The following is a 24,583-nucleotide window of genomic DNA, read 5'->3' as shown; positions in this document are numbered from 1 at the left end:
GCACTTTCTTCGTTTGGAGCTATCCTCTCAGTCCCCATGCCGGGGCATCCCTCTGACCGAATCAATATGATGGGTGACCAGGGTTTTCCCACCTCGAACACTTACAGATCCGCTCACCCACAACTGTGATTTAGAGAGAGATGTGTGTAGGGGGTGGGGGAGAAGGTTGGGGGAGGGGGTGGCAGCCCTACTGTAGCCCTCTTATGATTCACCCTTTCTAAATCCAGAACTTTGGAAAAGCTAAGGTACTGCTGGGAACGGGAAAAGTCTTACATCCTGAGTGAATCCTGTAATCCTGATACTCAGGGAGGGAAGCCTTGCTGAGCCCCACATCCTCCCAATCTGAGGAGGAAGGGGGTGGGCACGCTGAGGGATGATTAGTTCTTCTTGTACCTGCAAGGAAGGAGGAAGAATTCCCTCCTTTTTGGTTGGTCAGTAAATTTAGGGGACAGGGGAGTCACTGCCCCTGCAGCAGCCCTCAGTACAGGAGGACGATCCAAAGGCTAGTGAGATTGCTGAGGACAGAAAATCCAGTCCAGTCCCACTCCTTTAACCCAATTACCCAAGAGGCTTTTACCCTGGAGAAAGTCACAGACACTAATTAACAATTAGCAGTGCTAACATCATAGGGATGTTAGTACTAACACCCTCTCTCCAGTGAACAGACTAGGCTTTGAGGCAAAGGGTAATTTTTCTTCTTAGGACTGATCAGTGGGGTCACCCCAAGATACTCAGAAGAGCTGTTGCCAGCCTACTGGCTCGGAAACCCACAGAGACATGATACACCATCATCCCCCGGCCTTAACCAGCAGAGGGCAGGAAGAGGGATATGAGTAGTGTTTATCTAGGCACTGCCCCACAGCTTGAGGGCAGCTTCATGTCTGGGTCTCCCCCACCCAATTCCTACGCTGTGTTTGTCAAGCCTCTTTCATCCTCTCTGGGCCCTCCTCTCCCCTTTTTCTTGGCCCCTGTCTCTCTGCCCATCCTCATTTCCCGTCTCTGAGCCTGTGGGGGTGGCGGGCTTTAGTGGCCAAATGGATCCGGCATGCGTGGCCAGGCTGGTGGCAAGTGGCTGCAGTTGTGTGCAAAGGGGGCTGGAAGCGGAAAGAGACTGGGAGGAAGTGGTGAGGGTCCCAGGCCAGACAGGGGAAGGCTGGTTCCCCTCCCTACCCCTGCTGAAGCCTAGCCGGCTAGTAGATGGCAGCAGGCAGGGCTGTTATTGCTGGACAGAAGCCTGTCTGGCACCCTCCTTGCCTGGGCCCCCAGCCAGCACCCACACCCCTCCAGCACCGCCTCTCTACGCAGGGATGGTTGCTGAGGGCCAGGGCCCTCTGCTGGACAGCCTCGGAGCCCAACTCACAGTGGCCTGGGCCCACCAGGCCCAGCCATTCGCTGCCCAATCTTTTGGCTCCCTCAGGTCCCGGGTCCAGTAGGGTGTGAAGCGCTGATCCAGCTGCACCCCCCACCCCCACCCAATCCCCCACCTCTGTGAGGCTGTGACCTGTGACTCCCTCCTCCCCCTTCCAGGCCCCAAGGGTGCCTCATCACCTCACACACACAGTCCTATCTTTTCCTAGCCCTGCCTCCATCTGCGTTTGCTCTAAGTGTGTTTGCTTGGCTCTGCAGTTTGTCACCAACATGTCTCATGACTATGTTCTCAGTTGTGTTTGTGACTCTTTTGTGTGTGTGTGTGTGTGTTTGTGACTCTTATCTCCATGGCCTTGCGGCAGGGCTGGGGCCAGAGAGAGGCCAAAGAGGCAACTTGCCTGAGGTGCAATATTTAAGGGGGAGCCCAAATATTCCAGAATCCAGATAAATAATGTGTTAATACAATATTAAAAAAAAATTAAAGTTAATGAAAGAAACAAAAATCCATGACGAACAAAATATCAGCTAAGATGAAGACAGAATCCAGCCCTCTCAGTCAGATACCTCAAGTCCTTCACCTTCCTTATTGGGTGTGTAAAGGGGTCAGGGTTCAGCAAGACTGGACTTGGTTTTCCAGCTTCATGTCTCAGACCTCTGCCCCATCCTTGGCTCCGAGGTCTCTGACCCTGGACACATCTGCAAGTGATTAGAGGAGGGCAGTCATCTCACCACGGCCTCCAAAGTCCGCCAGAAACCGCAGATGCAAACTCCGTTGATTTACACCACCCCACGAGAGCCCCGCCCACTCCGTTCTCTGCCTCGCCCCGCCCCGCCCCGCCCGCCCGGGAAACAGCAGGCCCCGCCCCCTCGCCGCTGCCCCGCCCCTCGCCGCTGCCCCGTCCCCTCGCGGCTGCCCGCCTCTGCTGCCCGCGCACCTGCTGGGACTTCCCAGGGGGCCTCCGGTGTCAGGGAGCCGGGACGGAAGTTCCCAGGCCAGTTGGCCCCTGGTCCCCGTTTGGCCTCCTCCCTGCGGGACTGGTGTCGTCGCCGTGGCCGGAAACTGCAGACTGCGCCGGGTCTGACCCTTCTGTACCACCGGGCAGGGAAGGGGGTGCAGCGTACTACCCCGGCATCCGCCCCGCGCACGGTTGCAGACTCCCGAAAGAGGAACTCTCCGGGAGGCCAGCGGGAGGAGAAGCCTGGAGCGGGCTGAATAAACAAGGCGCCCGGGGCCTTGGAAGGGACCAGGGGTTCGAATCTCCTTCACCCCGCCCCTCCCCAGGCTACCTCTCTGAGTGGGCGGGGGTGGGGCGCGAGCACGTGCACTGGCTTTTGATGACTCCGGGAGGAAGCAGATGGTGTCCGGGCGTGGGGAGGCGGTGTCTGGCGGAAAGCCCCGCGGGGCCGCCTTGGGGGCCCACAGCTCTGATCTCGAGTCTTCCCCCCAGGCCAGCCTTCTAACGGGGTGTGCAGACAGGGTGAGGGCCCTGAAAGGGGTTTTGTCGCCTGTCGTCCTCACTTTACCGCTTTGAACCGGGAGCCCGGGGCTGGGTGGAGGCGGGTAGGAGGGAGGAGTGTAGCCGAAGAACTGTAAGCAAATTATCTGGAAGCAGGTATGCAAATTGCCTCTGACAACTCTTGTTTGAGATCCCTAAGGGGCCTCCCACTGGAGAGGAGAAATGAAGAGGTGAATTCCTCAGATCACATGCCACCTACCCTGTACCCCCTAGATACCATCCTGGGCAGAGTACCCCTCAAGGGTATGCATCTCTAGTCTGCTTCTCTGGGGTTCTGCCCACAGGGTCCCTCCAAAAACAAATCTCCCTCTTCCCACACCACTAGCTGAGAAGAGTGTCCACACTCGCTGGAGGACATTAACCTCCTTACCTTGAGCTGCCAGCAAGACCCAAGACTGCTAACTCCCAGTGTGCGACATTCAAGTTAAAAAGAGAAACAGCTTCCAGGGCATTGGGACTGAGAGGGACAATGACAGAGGTAGCAAAAGGAAGGCTTGAGGTGTTCCCCCACCCGTTCTCCTCTGGACAGTTTCGACTGTCCTGCAGTGCAGGAGTGTGACAGGACTGTCAAAGGCATCCTAAGAATTAAAGGCCACAAATTATTTATTGAGCCCCTATTGCATACTGGGCTTTGGGGGCAGGAGTAACTCCCTGGGGAACCAAGTTCTTATTATTTGGGAAATCTCAAACCAGAGGCAGTCTGGATTAGCCGAATTGTCCATTGTCCCAGGGTTCCTCTTTGGACCTCCGGTCTCCATTTGCCTGGGTGGTGGAGTGTCAGTTCCCCTCCCTCCAGGGGCCAGAATGCGGGGAAGAATGCTGGGAGGGAGGGACGGTGATCTGTTTTCTGGAAGCAGAGCATCCTTCCAATCCTTTCTGCTGGGAGGGGGGGCCATGTCCTAGCTGGACCCCTCTCATGCTCAGTCCCCCACCATGTCTTCTGCCCACTGGGGAGGCTGCAGTCAGTGATGGAGCCAGGACTGTCTTACTCTGAAATAAAGCATTTCAGGGGGCACAGCTGCTACCAGGATTCATGGCCTCATTTTTGGGAGGCTAGCCTCTCCCTCCTCTCCAGGCGGGCCACTCTGGAAGTCTCCCCGGTGTCCGGCGGGCGTCTCTGACTGAGGACGAACAACAGACAGCCCAGCAAAGCCTCTCTCAAATCCTGGGAGCCCAGGCGGCGGGCCAGCCGGCGCAGCAGGGGCAGGAGGTGCTGGCGGGCCAGGCGGGCAGCGGGCAGCAGCAGGCGGGCCAGCAGCGTGCGGAGCAGCAGCGGGAGCAGAGGAGCAGGCATGGCTGGTGACTTGCAAGGCGATCCAGACTCCACGCTCTCCTTTCTGCTCCCTTCTCACCTGGCAAAGACACGAGGAGGTGGGCAGGAGTAGACTCCTGCTTCAGTTTACACCCGCCAGCCCCCAGATCTCAGTTCATGGATCGTTTTAGCTTTCTGGAAGCCCTTTCTCTGGGAAGGGTGGCTGGGGCCAGAGGATTCTCATCACAGCACGGATGGAGATGGAGTCAAGGCAAGAGTGAAGCCCGCGCTGGGACCTCCAGCTCGCCATTTCCAGCCTCTGGGGTTCCTACTGTCCCTAGAATCCTCCCTTCCGTCAGTCACCTGCTCCTTCTACACACCCTCAGTCACCTGGCATTCCCTAACCCCTCTCCCTCAATCCAGCAAGAGCTCTTCCCTAGACAATTCTAAATTCTCTTTTCAGGGACCTTGATCCAACCAGACCTGACACTTCCTACCCTCCCAGTTCCCCACCCCCACCCATGGGCAGCAGCTCTCACCAGTCAGACTGCTGCTCAGCGTGGATGTCTGGCTGAATTTGCCTGTAGGGGCCACATCCTGAACACTACACAGGGCTGCCCCGCCCAGCTCAGCCCCACCCAGAACAGCTTGCCTGGGTTGGGGGAGCAAGGGAGAGACAGCTGTGTTCTGGTATCTGGTAGGTGAAGGGAGGGGGCAGCTGGGCTGGAAGAAGAGATGCAGTAATTTCTCCTACCGGCTGCAGACCTCAGAGTCTAAACCCAGATTGCACTTTCTAATAGTGTGATCTAGGGCACATTGATTCTTCTAGGTTCCGGTCACCTCATCTGTTACCTGAATACTTGGGAGGAGTAACTGGAATGGGACAATGCATGAGACCCACTGACCCAAACCTCAGAAGCACTAAGGCTGCAACCCACACACCGGGCATGCTCAGAGCAGCCCAGACAGAGAATAGGAGCAGGGCAGGCATTGTGGGCTTTCTCCTGGGGAGTGGAGAAGTGGGGTCAGAGTTCATATCATAGCTGGACACAGCGGGGTAGAACTCCCACTCAGGGATGGGAAGAGGCATACCCACGTCAGGACCCTGTCCACATTTTTCTCTGGAAGATTAAATGGAGTTCCATGAGATAGCCAGGTAGAGACAGTCCAGATTTGTTTTATTTTGTTTTTAAATACCTCATACTGACATGTGCACACTGCTATATTTGAAATAGATAGCCAACAACCACCCGCTGTATAGCACAGGAAACTCTGCTCCATGCTCCATAATAACCTAAATGGGAAAAAAATTGAAAAAGAATTTTTTTGTATATGTATACATATGTATATATTCAGGTATACAATATGTATACCTGAATCACTTTGCTGTACACCCAAAACTAACACAATATTCTTTTTTTTTAACACAATATTCTTAATCAACTATACTCCAATATAAAATAAAAATTTTTTAAATAGTACATAAGGTAAATACCTCATTCTTCTACTTCCTAAAATTGGTATAATTTCTGCCTTGATGGACTCAGATGAGATAATGGCCATAAAAGTGTTTTGTAGAATAAGGACATGGGAATATGATTGTTTATCATCAACCTGTCACCACCCACCATTAGCATCATCATGATCTCCACGTCTCCACCATCAACAACCTTGAAGGAAGAAAACTTTCAATTTTGTCAAAAAGGTCTGTCCTCCTTCTACCCAGAGGAAGCAGGGAGTGGGTGGCAGCTAGAGTACAGATGTATAGATGTGGTCTTCCTTTCCTTCTTGTCCTTTCCAGAGGAGTTGTGATGGTCAGTGTTTTCCCTGGACTATGGTTGGGACATGTATTAAGTACGTGAGTGTGTCACACCTGTGAGTTCATTTTGTTGTTCAGTCGCTCAGTCGTGTCTGACTCTTTGTGACCCCATGGACTGCAGCACGCCAGGCTTCCCTGTCCTTCACCATCTCCTAGAGTTTGTTCAAGCTCATGTCCATTGAGTTGGTGATACCATCCAACCATCTCATCCTCTGTTGCCCCTTTCTCCTCCACCCTCAATTTTTTCCCATTATCAGGGTCTTTTCCAATGAGTCAGCTTTTCGCATTCAGGTGGCCAAAGTGTTAGAGCTTCAGCATCAGTCCTTCCAATGAATATTCAGGATTGATTTCCTTTAGGATTGATTGGTTTGATGTTGCTCTTCAAGGGACTCTCAAGAGACTTCTCCAGCACCACAGTTCGAAGGCATCAATTCTTCTGTGCTCAGCCTTTTTTATTGTCCTGCTCTCATATCCATTCATCTCATATCCTGCTCTCATTTCCGACTGCTGGAAAAACCATAGCTTTGACTATACGGACCCTTGTAGGCAAAGTAATATCTCTGCTTTTTAATATGCTGTCTAGGTTTGTCATTGCTTTTCTTCCAAGGAGCAGGCAAGGAGTTCATGATCTCACTCAGTTTTCACCATTGCTCTTCAGGGAAATGACTGTTATGGCGTTTGTACAGATAAGGAGACTGAGGTTTAGAGGGGTTAAGCAATTTACCCCAGATCACACAGAGGATAAATGACCTGGTCACCCCACCAAGACCTGCCCCTCCTCCAGGCTCTCCCATATCTGTAAGAGGTAACTACCTCTTTCTAATTATTCTGACGAAAGTCCTGGAAGTTATCCTTCACCTCTGTCTTCTTATCACCATTCACTACCCGCATTAGTAAATCCTGAAGGTTCTGTTTGTCATCTTTCACCAGAATCATTATAATAGCCTTCTAACTGGTGTTCTTGTTTCTCTTTTCCATACAGTGACCAGGGTGATCTTTCTAAAACATGAGTCAGATCCTGTCCTTTTTCTGCTTAAACTACCTTTTCATTAAGAATTAAAGCCAAAGTCCTTTTTGTGCTGATATCGCTCTAGCAAACATGGTGAACATTCCAAAAACCCGCCAGACTTTCTGTAAGAAGTGTGGGAAGCACCAGCCCCACAAAATGACACAGTACAAGAAGGGCAAGGATTCTTTATAGGCCCAGGGAAAGCAGCGTTATGACAGGAAGCAGAGTGGCTATGGTGGGCAGACTAAGCCAATTTTCCAGAAAAAGGCTGAAACTACAAAGAAGATTGTACTGAGGCTTGAATGTGTTTAGCCCAACTGTAGATCGAAGAGAATGCTGGCTATTAAGAGATGCAAGCATTTTGAGTTGGGAGGCTATAAGAAGAGAAAGGGCCAAGTGATCCAATTTTGAGCTTCATATTTTGTTTTATTATGAAGACAATAAAAGTTTGAGATCATTTACTTCATTTAGTTCCAGTTGGTTTTTTTGGAAGGGAAATAAAAATGTCATCAATAAAATCCTCTTTGGGAAAAAAAAAAAAAAGAATTAAAGCCAAAGTCTTTAACTGTGACCTCTGAGGCCCTGGCTTCCAAGTTCTAGTCCTTGCCTGTCTCACTGTGGCAGCCACACTGGCTTCCTGCTGCTCCTTAACTGTGCCAGACATGTTTTTTTCTCAGGGCTTTTGCACCTACCATTGCTCCTGCCTACAAGGCGCTATCTTCAGGCATCCATATGGTTCCATCGCTCACCTCCTTTAAATCTTGGTTCAAATGTTATGCATCCACTCTATTTAACAGGCCATTCACTCCACTCCATCCTGCCTTTTCTCCATCCTCTCTTTTGCTTTATTGACCTCCTCAGCAAATCCCTCTCACAAACTATATCCTCCTTCCTTATCTTGCTGATTGTCTGTGTCCTAGAATATAAACTCCATGAGAGTAGGGACTTATGTCTGTTTTGTCTGCTGCTCTGTCCCCAGTGCTCAGTAATAAATATTTTTCGTAAGAATAAATAAGGATGTATTCTGTCAAGGGCTCCAAATCCAGGCCTGCTTGCTGCAGAGCCTGTGCTATTGAGCCCCAGAGCTCTGTGAATCTGAACACATTTCTAGGATGTGTGCAGAACCCCTGTAGGCCACAGTCAGCTGGAAAGAGCCACTCAGAGGGGAGGAGCTGACCACGGTGAGCCCAAGGGAGGGGAAGTAGGTTCCCTCTGGGATCTGCCAAAGTATGTAATCTCCAGAGAAACTTAGAGGTCCCACCATGCACTGACCCAGATCTACAATTGCTGTGACCTTGGGTAAGTCACAATCCATCCCTCCCAATTCAGTGTACACAGATGTGAGATCCTCTGAAACCGTGGACAAGCCCCTGTGTCCTTGTCTTCTTAAGTAAAATGTTGACTCAAGAGTTCATGACTGGGAATGTGAAGATGTAGAAGCAAAGAATAGCTGTTGGACTAAAGAGTTGGTAACAGTTTAGACTCTAATTCTGCCACATAAAACAATCACCGAACATCCAACAGTGAGATCCTTGGATCCTGGGCCTGGGGCTGGACTTCTGTCCCTTCCCTGTCCCCGGCAGACAGTGAGGGGCTCCAGGGGCCCGGGACAGTGAGGCAAGTAAAAGAAACAGGATGTTGTCTCCGGTAACAATGGGAAACCCCAGAGGGGGTTGGGAAGGGAGATGGGGCAAGGGCCGCAGCTGTGTCCAGGGCCTGGATCTGGTTTCAGTTCATTCTCTACCCTTCATCCCCTTTTGGGATTAACTCACTTCATCTCCTTCCCACTTTCACCTGGGATTAATCCCACCAAGTGGCCTTCCCCAAGGCAGAAAAGGATTTCTTCAGCCTTTCCTGGAAAGATAACCATCCCTTTTGGCAACAGAGCTGCCAGCGAGCAGTTCCTTCTAGTTCCTGATTTAGCTTTGTGTAATGGATCCTGATTGCATGGCTTTGACCTCTGCCCCCAATCCTCTGCTGGCAGGGGAGGAAATTGGCTAAAACTCCTGTTCCTCAAAGTCAATTAAAAAGAAAGATGTATTTGGGTGCCAACTTGTGAAGTTAAGGCCTGTAAGCTGAGTCATAAATGACCCCTGAGGTCCTTTCAGTGGTTTTCCCTGGTACCCAGGCTTCCCGGAAATGTCCTGGGGACTCCCTCCCCCTGTACATAGACATCATTTTTTTATATAATTTTCTTTATTTATGTATTTATTTATTGGCTATGCTGGGTTTTAGTTGCTACATGGGCTTTTCTCTGTTATGATGAGCTGGGGCTGCTTTCTAGTTGCAGTGTGAGGTCTTCTCATTTCAGTAGCTTCTGTTGTTGCTGAGCACAGTCTTCAGGGTGCACAGGCTTCAGCAGTTGGGGTTCCCAGGCTCTAGAGCACAGGCTCCATAGTTGTGGTGCACAGGCTTAGTTGCTCCAAGGCATGTGGGATCTTCCTGGACCAGGGATCGAACTCACATCGCCTGCATTGGCAGGCGGATTCTCTACCACTGAGCCCCCAGGGAAGCCCACATAGACGTCATTTAATTGGGCCGTTCATGTCAACAGCAAGCATGTACGCAGTGCTGAGGACACAGGACACACACATCAAGAGTCAACAGCATGACCGACAAGGACATGGGCAAACCAGTTCAGTGGTGAGAGTTGGGAATAGAGCTGACGGGTTCTCGTGAGACCTGGGAGCACTGGGCCTTCTGCTCCTCCCACCCCTGTCTGCTGTCTTCATCTAGGGCTTCAAAGCCCTGTACCACCCTGCCAGTCATTCTACTAGGACCCAGACAGACCCGTGACGAGTGTTTCCAATGGTCACTCCAATCTGGACTCACCCTCCGGCTCTGGGGCCCTCAGTGCTGCTCTGGATGACCAAGCATGCTGGACAAGGCCAACTGGGGGTGTGAGTGACTTCTTGGAGTTGTGCTGCTTGGCGGTTCTCCTCCCTACAGTGCTAATCATCATATAATCTGCCTCAGGCAGGATCAAGAGTTGGGAGATGTCCAGAACTTGGCTTTTAGAAGGTGTTCAATAAATAACATTTTCCTGCCTGATTGGGAGTTGGGGATTTGCAGATGCAAACTGTCACATGTAAGATGGATAAACAACAGGGTCTTACTGTAAAGCGCAGAGCTATCTTCAATATCCTGTGATAAACCATAATGGAAAAGAATATGAAAAAGAATATATGTAGGTAGAACTGAATCACTTTGCTATACAGCAGAAAATCAACACACACTGTAAATCAACTACACTGCAATTGAAAAAAAGAATGTCCTTTCTTCTATCATTTTGGGTTGTCTCTCCCAGAACATCCTGTGTCTAAGGCCAGCCAGACAGGTTGCTCCTGGAAGGCCTGGTACGATGCACCCTGACACCCATGAACAGCCAGTGAGACTGGGTGCTGGGGCTCATTTATCACTTGAAGAAGCCATGGAGGCCTGGATTCTGGTTCTGCCGTGTTCCAGGGTCATCATCCCTAGGGGTGATCAGCACTGGGCTGTAGCCAGTGGGCCATTGAGAGCGATATCAACCCCCAAACAAGGATGCCGAAAAGAGGCCAGAGAGGCCTCACTGAGGGCAGGGAGTGCTGAGGGGAGCAGGTGCCGAGAAGCAGGTGCGGAGGCCAGCCAGGTATAGGACATGTCACTGGGGAGGGGCAGAGTCCCAGCCTTATCACTTATCACAGTACCTCTCTGCCTGCGACAGTAGTCACTAATCTACCTAATTGGGGCCACTCTGAGGATTTGAGACCTGAACATGGTGACAGCTAAGAGAACACTGTCAGTCCTCCAAGGTTAGAGAGGGATGATCCATTTCCAAGACCACCTTTCCTCTGCCCACCAGTTCCAGTCAATGACAGACCCATGAATGGGCAATCAGCCCATAAGACACACACGAGAGACAGGCTCATAGGACGTTCAGAAGGGACTTTCCCTGGAGGTTAAGACTCTTTGCTCCCAATGTAGGGAGCACAGTTTTGATCCCTGATCAGGGAGCTAGATTCTGCTTGCGGGGTGGGAAGGGGTGGGGTAGGGTGGGTGGAAGACATGAAGAAAGGGGTTGCCCGAAAAAGTAGCTAGAGCTGACAGGTGCAGCCCTTCCCTACCACAAGAACAGTTGCTCTGGACTGGGGGAGGGAGGCTCAGAGAGGGGCCTGTATAGAATGCAACTCATTGTCCCCACGGAAACAACTGCACCTCTCCCCAGACTCAGCTGACAGGCCCTGAGGTGGGAGGTGGGAGCCCTGTCCACTTGGCAAGGCATCGAAGAAACAGTCAGCTGTTGGGGTAGACAGCTGCTGCCTGGACCTGGGGGGGAGGGCGTGGACCAAGCGGGTGAGGAAGGATGCACCTGGCATGGTTGATGTGGGGGTGGGGGAGGGGGGAAAGCCAGCCACAAACCCCACAGGCCCCAGGAACAAATCTAACAAAGGCTGAACAGACCCTCATGGGGAAAACAAGCACATTTAAAAATATACATATTTATTTACTTATTTGACTGTGCTGAGTCTTAGTTGCAGCAGACAGGATCTTTGATCTTCACTGCAGGATGTGGGATCTTGTTTCCGGACCAGGGATCGAACACAGGTCCCCTGCACTGGGAGCTTGGAGCCTTAACCACTGGACTACCAGGGAAGTCTTCAAACACACATTTTTACATAAGGACCGAAATAGAAGCCCTTGTACATGGACGGATATGACAAGGTGATGTTCAGGAAGGTATCGTGTTAGAAAGATGTTGCTTCTCCCCAAAAAAGAATCTGGAATTCAACAGGATTCCAGTTAACCCAGGATTGTTGGTTTTTTTGTTTTTGTTTTTTTCCTTTCTGGAATTGCGTAAGCTGATCATAAAATTTGTGTGGAAGGAAAGAGGCTAAGAAGAGCCAAGTCAATCTGAAGAAGAAAAAGAAGAAGGGATACCAATCTGGCCTGACAGATACTACTGTGGCCAATCTGGTAATATGGGAGTTAAAACTGCGGCAGAGGGGACTTCCCTGGTGGTCCAGTGGTTAAGCATCCACACTCCCAATGCAGGGGGCCTGGGTTGGATCCCTGGTTAGAGAACTAGATCCCACACACTGCAACTAAAATGAAAAGTGCTTCATGTCACAACTAAGACTCTACCTAGTTGTATTTGTAGGCGCAGCCAAATAAATACATTAATTAATTAAAAAAAAAACTGTGGCAAGATGAGAGTACACACAGTGACTAAGGAACAGAATAGAGAGCTTAGAAGCAGTCTTAAGGATATATGGGGCAGAGGGGAAATTTCTGGTCAGAGGAGAAGCGATAAACAGGATCAGAAATAGAACTGGACACAGTTGGCCATCAATGAGGGAAATATATTTGATCCTCTCCCACAGCAACTACAAAAATAAATTCCAGTGGCATTAGAGACATGAATGTGGAAAGTAAAATGATGAAATATAGGAGCTGATCTTCAGGAATTTGGGATGATAGAGAATTGTTTTATGGATTTTTAAAAACCTTTTTGCTAGGGCAATTTTCAAAATTATACAAAAGTAGAGACAACAGTATAATGATTCCCCATGTATCAATCATCCAGCTTCAATAATAATTCGAAAACATTTAACAAAAGACACTATAGGAACTCCCCTGGTGGCCCAGTGGCTAAGAATCCACTTTGCAATTCAGGGGATGCAAGTTTGATCCCTAGTTGCGAAATTATATCTCTCATGCCATGACTACTGAGCCCTCATGCACAACTACTGAGCCCTCACGCAACAACTACTGAGCCCTCAAGCCAAGACTACTGAGCCCTCAAGCCAAGACTACTGAGCCCTCACGCCAAGACTACTGAGCCCATGCCACAACTACTGAGTCCTCACGCCATCACTACCGAGTCCTCACGCCACAACTAGAGAGTTCATGCACCACAATGAAAGGTTCCTTGTGCCACAACTAGGACCCAACACAGCCAAATAAATTTAAAAAACAAACAAACAAAAACAAAAGACACTACAAAGTGAAAGTCTCTTACAGACTGGGAGAAGAAATTTGCAATCCACATAACTGAAAAAGATTTAGTATCAATCATAAATAAAGTACTTTTGTAATCAGGAAGAAAAGGACACACACAAAAAGCATTACAGAAAAGTGAACAGAGGATATTTGCAGGTTATTTCTTGAAAAGGAAAGATGATTGGTTCATAAATGTGAGATGCTATTTATCCACTCTGGTTCATGGAGACAGGCAAAGTATTTTCCAAGAAGAAATTCATGGAGTACTGGACACAATCATTTTACAGGGCAATTTGGCAATATCTGGTAAAGCTGAAAACACACATTTCTTTGGAACTCAGCAATTCTACTTCTAGGTGTGACTCTAGAGGAATTCTCACAGATGTGCACAGGGAGATATATATGAGGAAGTCCATTCATGGTTTTTATAATAACAACAACTAGAAACAGCTTCACTGTCACCCAACAAGATAACAGAAATATAAATGCGATCAAAATGGAATACTATACAGCAGATAAAATGAATGCAATCTCGTATATTAACAGGGATAAGTTTCAAAAGAATGATGTTGAATAAGATAAAACCAAATGGCAAAAGAATATAAGCCAAATCATACCAAGTATTTAAAAATGTAGAACACATAAGCAAAAGTATATATTTTTTATAGATACCTAACCCACATACGCCCATATAGTAAAAGTTGAAACATAGATGGGAGGGACTTCCTTGGTTGACCAGTGGTTAAGACTCAGAGCTTTCAATGCAGGGAGTATTGGTTCCATCCCTAGTCAGAACTAAGATCGCACATGCCATGTGGTGTATACAGAAAGTGTAAAAAAAAAAAAGTAACCTAAGAAACATAGATGGGAGAAAGGTTCTAAGTAGCTGTGTCTATAATGTATCGTGTTGTTGTTGTCTAGTTGCTCAGTCATGTCCAACTCTTTTTCCACCCTGTGGACTTTAGCCTGCCAGGCTCCTCTGCCCATGAGATTTTCTAGGCAAGGATACTAGAGTGGGTTGTGCCATTTACTTCTCTAGGGGATCTTCCTGACCCACAGATCAAACCCGTATCTCCTGCGTTGGCAGGCGGAGCCACCTGGGAAGCCCCTGTAATGTACTATCCCTTGTTTAAAAAGAAAAAAAATGAATGAAAAGGGCTTCCCTGGTGGCTTAGTGGTGAGCAATCCATCTGGCAATGCAGGAGACATGGGTCCAGTCCCTGAATTAGAAAGATCCCACATGCCATGGAGCAACTGAGCCCATGGGCCACAACTACTGAGCCAGTGCTCTAGAGGCTGGTAGTCCACGTGAGGCAACCGCTGAAGTTAGCGCCCCCGAGCCATGTTCCTCAGCAAGAGACGCCACCGCAAGGAGAAGCTCCTGCACCACCACGAGAGAGCAGCCTCCATGCACCACAGCTAGAGAAAAGTCAGGCAGCAGCAAAGGCCCAACGGAGCCAAAACTCCAATAAATAAATAATTTTTTAATGAATAAAACTACGGGAAATATGGCAAAATGTTTAGTTCAGTTCAGTTGCTCAGTCGTGTCTGACTCTTTGCGACCCCATGAATCGCAGCACGCCAGGCCTCCCTGTCCATCACCAACTCCTGGAGTCTACCCAAACCCATGCCCATAGAGTCGGTGATGCCATCCAGCCATCTCATCCTCTGTCGTCCCCTTCTCCTCCTGCCCCCAATCCCTCCCAGCATCAGGGTCTTTTCCAATCAGTCAACTCTTCACATGAGATGGCCAAAGTACTGGAGTTTCAGCTTCGGCATCAGTCCTTTCAATGAACACCCGGGACTCATCTCCTTTAGGATGGACTGGTTGGATCTCCTTGCAGTCCAAGGGACTCTCAAGAGTCTTCTCCAACACCATAGTTCAAAAGCATCAATTCTTCAGCGCTCAGCTTTCTTCACAGTCCAACTCTCACATCCATACATGACCACTGGAAAAACCATAGCCTTGACCAGAAGGACCTTTGTTGGCAAAGTAATGTCTCTGCTTTTTAATATGCTGTCTAGGTTGGTCATAACTTTCCTTCCAAGGAGTAAGCATCTTTTAATTTCATGGCTGCAATCACCATCTGCAGTGATTTTTGGATCCCCAAAAAATAAAGTCTGACACTGTTTCCACTGTCTCCCCATCTATTTCCCATGAGGTGATGGGACCAGATGCCATGATCTTAGTTTTCTGAATGTTAAGCTTTAAGCCAACTTTTCACTCTCCTCTTTCACTTTCATCAAGAGGCTTTTTAGTTCCTCCTCACTTTCTGCCATAAGGGTGGTGTCATCTTCATATCTGAGGTTATTGATATTTCTCCCGGCAATCTTGACTCCAGCTTGTGCTTCATCTAGCCCAGCATTTCTCGTGATGCACTCTGCATATAAGTTAAATAAGCAGGGTGACAATATACAGCCTTGACGTACTCCTTTTCCTATTTGGAAGCAGTCTGTTGTTCCATGTCCAGTTCTAACTGTTGCTTCCTGACCTGCATACAGGTTTCTCAAGAGGCAGGTCAGGTGGTCTGATATTCCCATCTCCTTCAGAATTTTCCACAGTTTATTGTGATCCACACAGTCGAAGGCTTTGGCGTAGTCAATAAAGCAAAATGTTAACACTGTCTAATCTTGATGCTGAATACATGGACATATTCTGTTACATTAATTGCTGTCCTCTTCATCTTTTCTAAATTCGGCATATCGATCATTTAATAATGAACATGGGTCCCCTTCACGTCTGCCCTTTTTCTCTGGATCTCTCTAACACTCTTCCATCTTTTGCCCTCTCTTTTACTCCTGGCATCCAACAAGTTTTTGGCCTCCCTGAAGTAAAGGCAGTGTGACCTAGCAGTTAGGGGGCATGGTGCCGGGAGGCAGACCTCTTGCTTCTAGCGGTCCCATGGGGAGGGGGACTCCTCCTTTCTGTCACAGTCTCTCCCTGGGTGTCCAGCACTGACCTCTTTCTGCCCCTTCTCCTTTCTCTGGTGCCCATAGTGCTTTGCGCCAGGGACAAGGCTGGCATCAGGGGGTGGGAACAGAACAGACAAGGGAGGGAGACCAGGGAAACTTCTTAGATGGAGGTGATGCAGCCACGCCACCCTCCATGGTCTGAGCTACAGACACCAAAGGATCCACAGAAGCTCTCCTCTCTCTCTTCTCCCAGGCTAAGCTCTTTCCTCCTTCCCCCATCTCTCTCTTGGTGAGGAAATTCTGAAAATGAGGGAAGGGATGGGAAACCTCATCCTCAGAATGCTTGAGGACCTACAAGTGTGGGTTTGGGAACAGACGTCTTTAAGGACTTACCACTGAAGGTAAGTCCATGTCAAGTATGACAGAACAGATGTCTTTAAATGTCTCTGTTTAATTCAGCTGATGAGTATTTATTCTATTTGAACCTGATAACACAAATGTCGAAGAAGAAAAACTGTGGGTGTGGTTCTTTTGTTTATTTATTTATGGCTGAACTGGGTCTTGGTTGCTGTGCGCCTCTAGCTGTGGCGAGTGGGGGCTGCTCTCTAGTTGCGGAGTGCGGGCTCATCATTGCGGTGGCTTCTCTTGTTGCAGAGCACAGACTCTAGGGCGCGTGGACTTCAGTAGTTGCAGTTCGTGGGCTCAGTAGTTATGGGGCATGGACCTAGTGGCTGCTTAGTGGTCTCACAGCCTGTGGGATCTTCCTGGGCCAGGGATGGAACCTGTGTCCCCTGAATTGGTAGACAATGGACTCTTAATCACTGGACCACCAGGGAAATTCAACATTTTTATTATTTTTAAGAGCTACATTTTGAACATGTCTCTATCCTTGAGAGGTAAGTGGTTATCTACACAAAAGTCTACCTACAGATTTACCATTGGAGTTAGAATCGGACCAGGAGAACATGGCTGTATGACTGGGTCACAAAACCCAATTAATTAATTAATTGAAGAAGGCAGCTCTCAGACCAAATAATGCTAAGTGTATTATTTAATAGATGGGCAATACAGGGTGGTAGTTAAGCAAGTGGAGTTATACGAAATGAAAGTCGCTCAGTTGTGTCTGACTCTTTGTGACCCTATGGACTGTAGCCTGCCAGGCTCTTCTGTCCATGGGATTCTCCAGGCAAGAATACTGGAGTGGGTAGCTGCTCCCTTCTCCAGGGGATCTTCCCAACAGGGGGATTGAGACCAGGTCTCCTATGGATTCTTTACCATCTGAGCCACCAGGGAAGCCCAAGAATACTGGGCTGGGTAGCCTATCCTTTCTCCAGGGGATCTTCCCAACCCAGGAATCAAACTGGGGTCTCCTGCATTACAGGCAGATTCTTTACCAGCTGAGTTGCTAGGGACACCCGAGGAGCTATATGACCCGGGTTCAAATCCTAGCTTCTCTACTGCCAGTGTGGAATCAAGGCAAATCAGTCAAGAACTGCTCTGTGCCTTGGTATACTTTTCCATGAAAAGGGCATAATTTGTTGGGATGAAAGGCATTAATATCAGTGGTTGGGTGTTAGAACAATGCCTGGTATAGAAAACGTGCCTGATGAACAGTAGCACTCTTTTTTATAATGTACCCACTCCTGGTATTCCTTCATCACATTGCCATTTACAAGGTACGTCATTCACTTGGTCCTCATAATTCTCCAGAGTGTTCTCTTCTGTAGACAGACGAGAAAAGTGAGGTTCGAAGAGGACCTCGGGGACAGTCGGAAGGAAGGCAGTCAGACCAGGTGACGGGGCTTGCATATCAGACCTAAGAGGGTACCAAGTCCAGCCAGGCCAAGTTAGCCCTCCAGGAATCACGCTGGATGGAGAGCTTTGAGGGTTCAATGTGGGAGCAGTCACACATTAGCTGGAGAGTCTTTCCTTTCCTCTATGTCAACAAACTTATTTAATATTCATACGTGCAGACACTCGAAATATATCAATGAAAAAAACAGTCCTGCCCCCAGTTTATGGTCAGTAGGGAGACAGAGTAAACAGGAATTACAATACAGAGAGATAAATGTTCTGCCAGGGGAAGTGCCTGGCACCTTGGGAGAATGGGGCAGCCTGCCAGCAAGGGACCTGGGTGTGTGCATGCAGCACGGCTTCTCAAAGGGGGCCCCCCTTGGAGCACAGAGCCAGGGAAGTTGGGGGGACTGTGGGGAAGGGAAACCAGGGCTGCATTGGGGCAGAGGAGGGGCAGAGTGTGACAAGGGTCCTGGGGAGATCTGCTGCCGGAAGGGGACCGTGTCCAGGCGAGGAAGAGCTTGAGGAAAGCCCAGAGACCAGAGTAGCGTGAATTGGGGAAATATTTGACGCGCAAGACAAGACGTGGCCGGAAACCATGCTTAGTGAGTCTTGGATCTTACTCCTGGCTGGTTTTACTAGCAGAAGGAGGGAAACCAGCATTGTTTGGGAGGATGAGTTGATAAACTCAGGTTTCCACCTGGGTGGTTCTAAAGAACAAGGGAGACCAGAAGTTTGACGTCTCTGGCAGGGAGTGTGCAGCAGTTAAACTTGGAGCGGGTGGGAGTGGGGCAGGAAAAACAAGTCCAGGAGAGAGTGAGTCTGTTTGGGGGTGGGCAGGAAGGAAACATCCCCCCCATGTCAGCGCCTCAAGATCACCTCCTTGTGAGACAGAACAGGGACAAAGAGAAACCCAAGAGGTGGGAAAGTGCAGTTATCCACTCCCAAAGGGATTGGATAAATTTAAGAAATGTACTTTGTAAATAGAAAAACCTACACACAATTAAAAACATGCATAGGCACTGGTAAACTGAAAACGGTTATCCTGGGAGGAGGAGTATTAAGTGAGTTTTGCTTTTCATCTGTGTACTTTTCTGTGTTTTCTGTGTGCTGATGAGAATGTGTAACCGCTAAAGTCGATAAAGGACAGAATAAAGGTTATTTGCTCACAAGAGGCATCTTCAGCATAGAGTCAGATGTCACCAAGAGATCAAAGGCCACCGGGAAGGATTCCATTTGTGGTCCAGTGGATAAGAGTCCGCCTGCCAGTGGCAGAGACATGCGTTCAATCCCTGGTCCGAGAAGACCCCACGTGCCTCTGAGCAACAAAGCCAATGCACCACAACTACTGAAGCCCGAGCACCCTACAGCCTGTGCTCTGCAACGAGGGAAGCCACCCCAGGGTGCAGCTCAGGCCCCACGGTAAGAGTAGCCCCTGCTCGCCGCAACTAGAGAAAGTCTGTGTTGCAACAAAGACCCAGAGCAGCCGAAAACAAATAAATAAATACATCAAAAAAAAAATGCTACCAGAAGAGTGAGGAACTAGAGGGTCTTCTGGATGTGTCTGTGAGAGGGGCCCCATGGCCTGGAGAGGTAATTTCTGAGGGAGTGAAGGGGTGGAGTCTATGGGGCAAGCTTAAAAAACAGAGTGAAGAGACACATGACCAAGGAAAATATTTGCAGCCCCTGTGCCGACAAAGGTCAAATCTTCCTAAAATGTAAATCGCTCCTAGAGCTTTATAGGAAAAAACATGAAAGCCCAGTATAAAAATGAGCAAAGACTAGAAAGTGCTCACAGAAAATGAAATGCAAGGAAAACATGAATATTTGCTCAGCTTCAATTTGCAAAAAGAGAAATGCAAATTACAAGGTCAGAAACCGTTTTTCTTTTATCACATTATAAATATGCAAAAGTTTGACCACATACTGCCTTGAATGGGGAAATGTGTGCTCAGTGGTTCAGTCACGCCTGACTCTTTGCGACCCTATGGACTGTAGCCTGCCAGGCTCCTCTGTCTATGGAATTGTCCAGGCAAGAATACTGGTGGGGAAATAGACACTCTCATATTGCTGGTAGGAACTAATTGGTATTACCTTTATGGAGGAGAATTTAATATGTATCTGAGTTACTGATTTATATATTCTTGAGCTCAGTACCCCCCTTTTAGAAATTTATCTTATAGAAATATTTCCACTATATAAGATGACCTATGGACAGTGTTAACTATAGCATTGTTTATAGTAGTGAAAGGTTGCAAACAACTTAATAAATAGCTGATAAATGATGAGACTTTGCTGCAGTGGAATACTATGCAGCTATAGTAAATCAAAAGGAGAGACTTCCCTGGTGGTCCAGTGGTTAAGACTCTGCACTCCCAATGCAGGGAGCCCAGGTTTGATCCCTGGTCTAGGAACTAGATCCTGCATGTCATGACTAAGACCCAGCATAGTCAACAACAACAAAAAAATCATAAGGAAGCTCTCTGTATACTAATAGAAAAATATCTCCAAGATATGTATCTCCTCCCCGCACCCTTCTCCCCACGAGCAACTGTTTTTTCTCTGTGTCTATAACTCTGTTTCTGTTTTTGTCTGTTCATTTGTTTTATTTTTTTAGATTCCGCATGTAAGTGAACTCATGTAGTGTTTGTCTTTCTCTGTCTGACTTATTGCATTTGGCATAGTACTAAGTCCATTCATGTTGTCACAAAGGCCAGATTTCATTCTCTTTTTTGTGGCTGAGTAATTCTCCATTGTATGTATATAGTCTCTTGACTATCACAATTTCTCATACTTGCCTTGTTTTTGATGATGTTGACAGTTTGGAGGAGTATAGGTCAGGAGTTTTGCATCACGTGTCGCAACTGGGATTTGTCTGATATTTTTCTTATGATTAGACTGGAGGCTAATCTTTAAAATAAATATTTATTATTTATTTATTTACTATTCATTTTTGGTTGCAATGAGTCTTCATCCCTGCAAGCAGATTTTCTCTAGTTGCGGCAAGCAGGGGACACTCTTGGTTGCAGTGCACAGGCTTCTCACTGCAGTGGCTTCTTGTGTTGTGGAACATGGGCTCTAGAGCACAGGCCCTGTAGTTGTGGCCCACGAGCTTAGTTGCATCCTTGGCATATAGAATCCTCCCGGACCAGGGATTGAATCCGTGTCGCCTACCTTGGCGGGGAGATTCTTAACCACTGAGCCACCAGGGAAGTCTTGGGGTTTGCGGTTTGGGGGAAGGAAACCATAGACATAAAATGTCATTCTCATCACATCATATCAAAGGAATATTCTATCCACATGGTTTTTCTCTCTTGATGTTAACCTTGATCATCTGCCTGAAGTCGAAGGTCCTATTTGTTAGATATTTTTTTGGCCATGCTGCACCCCTTGTGCGTTCCTAGTTCCTAATTCGGCAGTGAAAGCAGAGTCCTAACCACTGAAGCGCCAGGGAAGTCCCAGGTTTCTCTACCTTGAAGGGACTCTTTTCTCTCAGTTTCCACCCTGTCCCTCTTTGGAAGGAAGTCACTATGAGCTGCCCACATTTAAGATGTGGGGAATTACACTTGACCTTCGACATATTCCCATCATTGTGATTTTTGTTTTTGCTATTTTTTTTTCTTTAAAAGCATTTCCGTACTTTCTGGCACTCAGGATGCTAGGGGCTCATCCTGTATATTTCTTGTCACACCCTCCACCCTATTCCTAGATTTAGACATTCCTTTCTCACTTTTCTTGTGATGAGAACTTTTAAGATCTATAGTCTTAGCCATTTTCAAATACACAACACAGTATTATTATTTTTTTTTTACAACACGGTATTATTAACCATAGTCACTGTGCCATATGCTACATTCCCATGACTTTTTGTTCTTTTTTTATTTCTTTGGCCAACCCGTGCAGCTTGTGGGATCTTAGTGCCTTGAGCAAGGATTGAACCCTGGCCCATGGCAGTGGAAGACTGAAATTCTAACCGCTAGACCACCAGGGCATTCCTTCCAGCACGTGTTTGTCACTGAAGTTTCTTCCTTTTGACCACTTTCACATATTCCACTAAGTCCTCATCCCCACCTCTGGCAACCACCAATCAGTTCTCTGTATCTATGAGTTTTTTTTTTTCTTTTACATCAGACAGGTAATGTGCCGATGTCATAACAAGGTTTGGAGGGAGGCACATGTCACGCAGCAGCGTGAACACCCAATCATCATGCTCATGATCTACGAGTTGTTTTTAAGTTATTTAAAACATTTTTTTAGATTCACACATGAGATCATCCTGTGTTTGTCTTTCTCTGAGTTATTTCATTTAGCACCGTGCCCGCAAGGTCCATTCCTCTTGTTGCAAACGGCAGGATTCCTGGTCTATTTTGACCCTACTTTCTCAGAGAGCAGAGGAAGAAACTCCAGAGCTATTCTGGGGGACCTATGTTTCCCCGACATGACCTTGTCTTTGCAATACAGATGGAGGCTGAAGAGGGGGTCTGAAGGGAATGGGGGTAGCAGCTGTGGAAAGGGGTAGTGAGTCACCCCGAGGTAAACTCTACCACATGACCTCAGTCACAGGCTCAGCGCGTGCTGAGCAGGGTGCTGGCAGCATGGTCTCATGCCCTTCCCCAGCAAAACACTGCCGTGAGCAGAGGAAGCTCCCCATGCTGAAGACCAGAGAAGAGCAGAAAGTGTGATTATAGACCATCTCTGGTGATGGCAGAGATGGCATGGGAATGGCCTCCCAGGCATTGGCGGAGATGGGAGTCAGGGGGTGGGAGGCAAGTGAATTTGAACGGATTGAGTCAGAAGGAGTGGTCAGGGTGTGCATGCAGAGTGCAGATTTGACCTCCAAGAGGAGAGAGCAGCCAGGCCTGGCCATAGCTGGGGAGTGGGTAGGAGGGGGGACAACTTCTGTTTTAGAGTTTGGGTGTGGAGGAATGTGATGAAGATATGTTTGCAAACATATTGAATGAATGCGTGAATTAGATATATTTATTCAGTGTATACTGGTTCATCTCACTTCTCTAGTACAGCGCAGTCGTGTGGTCAAACTCTGAGGGTGCCTCTCACATCCTAATTGGGGTGAATGGTCCCCCTTGGGTTGTTCAGAGCACAGACTATATATGGGGTTCTGCTCAGCATGGTGACAATGGAGGCAGAGAGGGTAGGGGGTCCCTGGAGGAAAAGAACCAGATACTGTTTTTTAACATAAGAGAAGTCATTTTGAGCCTAAACCTATTTTGTGACCTTGGCCCGGCCACAATGCTTGCCCTTGAGTAGGTCTCAGTAATGATGGTCTTAGGGGAATGGAAAAACAAATGACTCATGAGGCAAAAGAAGTAAGAATGGCTAATCAGTTATAAATTATGACTTCCAGTTCTGTTTCACTGGTAAAGATTAGCCCAAAGTGCTCAACCATCAGCTCTACAGAAATGTATGGGATGACAAGGTTGACCTTTTCTGACCCCTGGTGACTTCAACTGAAGCCTGTCCTCTGTTAACCTTTGCCATAATTTCAGGCAAAATTCTCCTCCTCTCAAGCCCCTTCATGTATATGCATATACCCTCAGTTTAAAACTTCCAATACAAATTTTAAAAATTACTTTTTTTAACTTAAACACAAAAACAAAACAAAGAAAAAACTTGCCCAATTTTGCTGTTTGGGGCGACACAGCTTTGGGAAAGATCTCTGGTGTTCTCCTTATTTGCTGCAAGTAATAAATCCTTCCTTCTGCTCTTTGAGTTGGTTGTGTCTTTTGGCTGAGCATCCACTAAGAGGGGAACCCAGTTTTCAGGTGACAATGAGAGCTTTACCATCTGTGGGAAGCACAGTGCTTCACCCTCTTAATCTTAGTCATCCATACAGCACCCCTCTGAGACAGGCACTATCACCCCCATTTTTTGGGGGGTTATGCCGCATGGCTTGCAGGATCTTGGTCCCCAGAGCAGGGAGTGAACCCCAGCCAAGGCAGTGAAAGCCTGGGATCCGAACCTCTAGGCCATCGGGGAACTCCCTGTCACCCCCAATTGACAGATGAGAAAAAGGAGACTGCTAGAGAAATAAAATAACTTGCCAAGGCCACCCAGCTAGAAGATGGTGACATCTCCCGCTGGGGCAAGGGACGAGGAAGGGGTGGGGTCAGCATCTCACTGGGCTCCCTAGAACCAACTGGGGCTGCCTGCTCCTCTCAAAAAGTCAAGTTTTCCAGCCTCTCCCAAACGATCCCTGCTGCTACCTAGGGACCTTAGCTCCTTAGCTGCTCTGAAAGGAAAAGGTGGTGGTGGAAGACAGGGTGGAGGAATCAGTCTTTAAGACCCTTGTTAACAGACTATGGCCTCTTTCTCAGACAAGACTGCAGAGGCGAGAGGATGGGAGAGGAGGGTGGCAGGGCTGGAAAAGATGGCTCGGAGGCGGTGGGGGAGGCAACGGAGATGGGTGGTTGTCACAAAGGAGACAGGGGGCAGGGCTGGTGCTGGGAATTGGTCACCAGATCCAGGAAGACTGGAATCCCACCCCCACCCCTAAGCCTAAGAGGAATGGGTGGGTTTAGTGCATAGAAGGAAGTCTCTGGCCTCTTAGTGCAGGAGGAAACCAAGCCAGCTACCCTTGGAAGCTGAAAGTACACAGAGCCGGGACGGATTCCAATTCATTGGGGGTTTGGATTCGTTAGACCCTATTCTAAAGGAATTTACAGGCTGTCTCTATGCAAGAGGCTGCAAAGCTCCCAAGCAGAGTTACCCGGGGCGAGGCGGCGGGGGTGGGGGGCGCGGGGGAGAGCCACGGGGAGATCTGGAAGGTCGAGAGAAGTGCAGCTGGGGGCACGGCTGGTGGTGTCAGCCTTCCCGCTGCAGCAGGAGGCTGGGGTCTAGGGGCGGGAAGCTGGAGGCATCTGAGGCTGGGACTCCAAGGTCAAGGACTGGTGGACTAAGGATCCCGCCAT

General features: G+C 48.3%; 2 protein-coding genes, 2 non-coding genes and 1 pseudogene across 4 annotated transcripts; 2 read left to right on the top strand and 3 right to left on the bottom strand.

The window, feature by feature from the left end:
- Positions 1-113: 113 nt before the first annotated feature.
- LOC122696785 lies at positions 114-3,105 on the bottom strand. The gene is made up of 5 exons (XM_043906920.1): positions 3,085-3,105; positions 2,656-3,019; positions 2,304-2,601; positions 1,933-2,064; positions 114-123 (listed from the first exon to the last, which is right to left on the bottom strand). Exons 1-5 carry the CDS (start codon positions 3,103-3,105, stop codon positions 114-116), a joined length of 825 nt encoding a protein of 274 aa, XP_043762855.1.
- A 365-nt stretch (positions 3,106-3,470) lies between these two features.
- MYMX (myomixer, myoblast fusion factor) lies at positions 3,471-4,706 on the bottom strand. Its single transcript, XM_043908730.1, has 2 exons — positions 4,677-4,706; positions 3,471-4,237 (listed from the first exon to the last, which is right to left on the bottom strand). Exon 2 carries the CDS (start codon positions 4,177-4,179, stop codon positions 3,925-3,927), a length of 255 nt encoding a protein of 84 aa, XP_043764665.1. The 5' UTR covers positions 4,180-4,237; positions 4,677-4,706; the 3' UTR covers positions 3,471-3,924.
- Positions 4,707-7,055: 2,349 nt separating this feature from the next.
- Positions 7,056-7,429, top strand: LOC122697745 (annotated as a pseudogene).
- A 12,566-nt stretch (positions 7,430-19,995) lies between these two features.
- TRNAG-CCC lies at positions 19,996-20,068 on the top strand. Its single transcript has one exon. It is a non-coding gene; the product is annotated as a tRNA-Gly (tRNA).
- Positions 20,069-21,779: 1,711 nt separating this feature from the next.
- On the bottom strand, positions 21,780-21,884 carry LOC122697922. The gene has a single exon (XR_006342248.1). It is a non-coding gene; the product is annotated as a small nucleolar RNA U13 (small nucleolar RNA).
- Between the last annotated feature and the right edge of the window lie 2,699 nt (positions 21,885-24,583).

This window comes from Cervus elaphus, chromosome 7 (assembly GCF_910594005.1).
Source record: "Cervus elaphus chromosome 7, mCerEla1.1, whole genome shotgun sequence".
NCBI lineage: Eukaryota > Metazoa > Chordata > Mammalia > Artiodactyla > Cervidae > Cervus > Cervus elaphus.
This window is presented reverse-complemented; position numbering and strand designations above follow the sequence as displayed.

Excerpts from the sequence above, each read along its gene's own strand:
- LOC122696785 (XM_043906920.1), bottom strand. The coding sequence starts at position 3,105 with ATGGTATCTAGGGGGTACAGG. Across the intron at positions 3,020-3,084 it reads TGGTATCTAGGGGGTACAGG|GGATCTCAAACAAGAGTTGT; the intron begins GTAGGTGGCATG and ends GAGGCCCCTTAG. Across the intron at positions 2,065-2,303 it reads CCCCTGGGAAGTCCCAGCAG|ATGTGTCCAGGGTCAGAGAC; the intron begins GTGCGCGGGCAG and ends AATCACTTGCAG.
- MYMX (XM_043908730.1), bottom strand. The coding sequence starts at position 4,179 with ATGCCTGCTCCTCTGCTCCCGCTGCTGCTCCGCACGCTGCTGGCCCGC.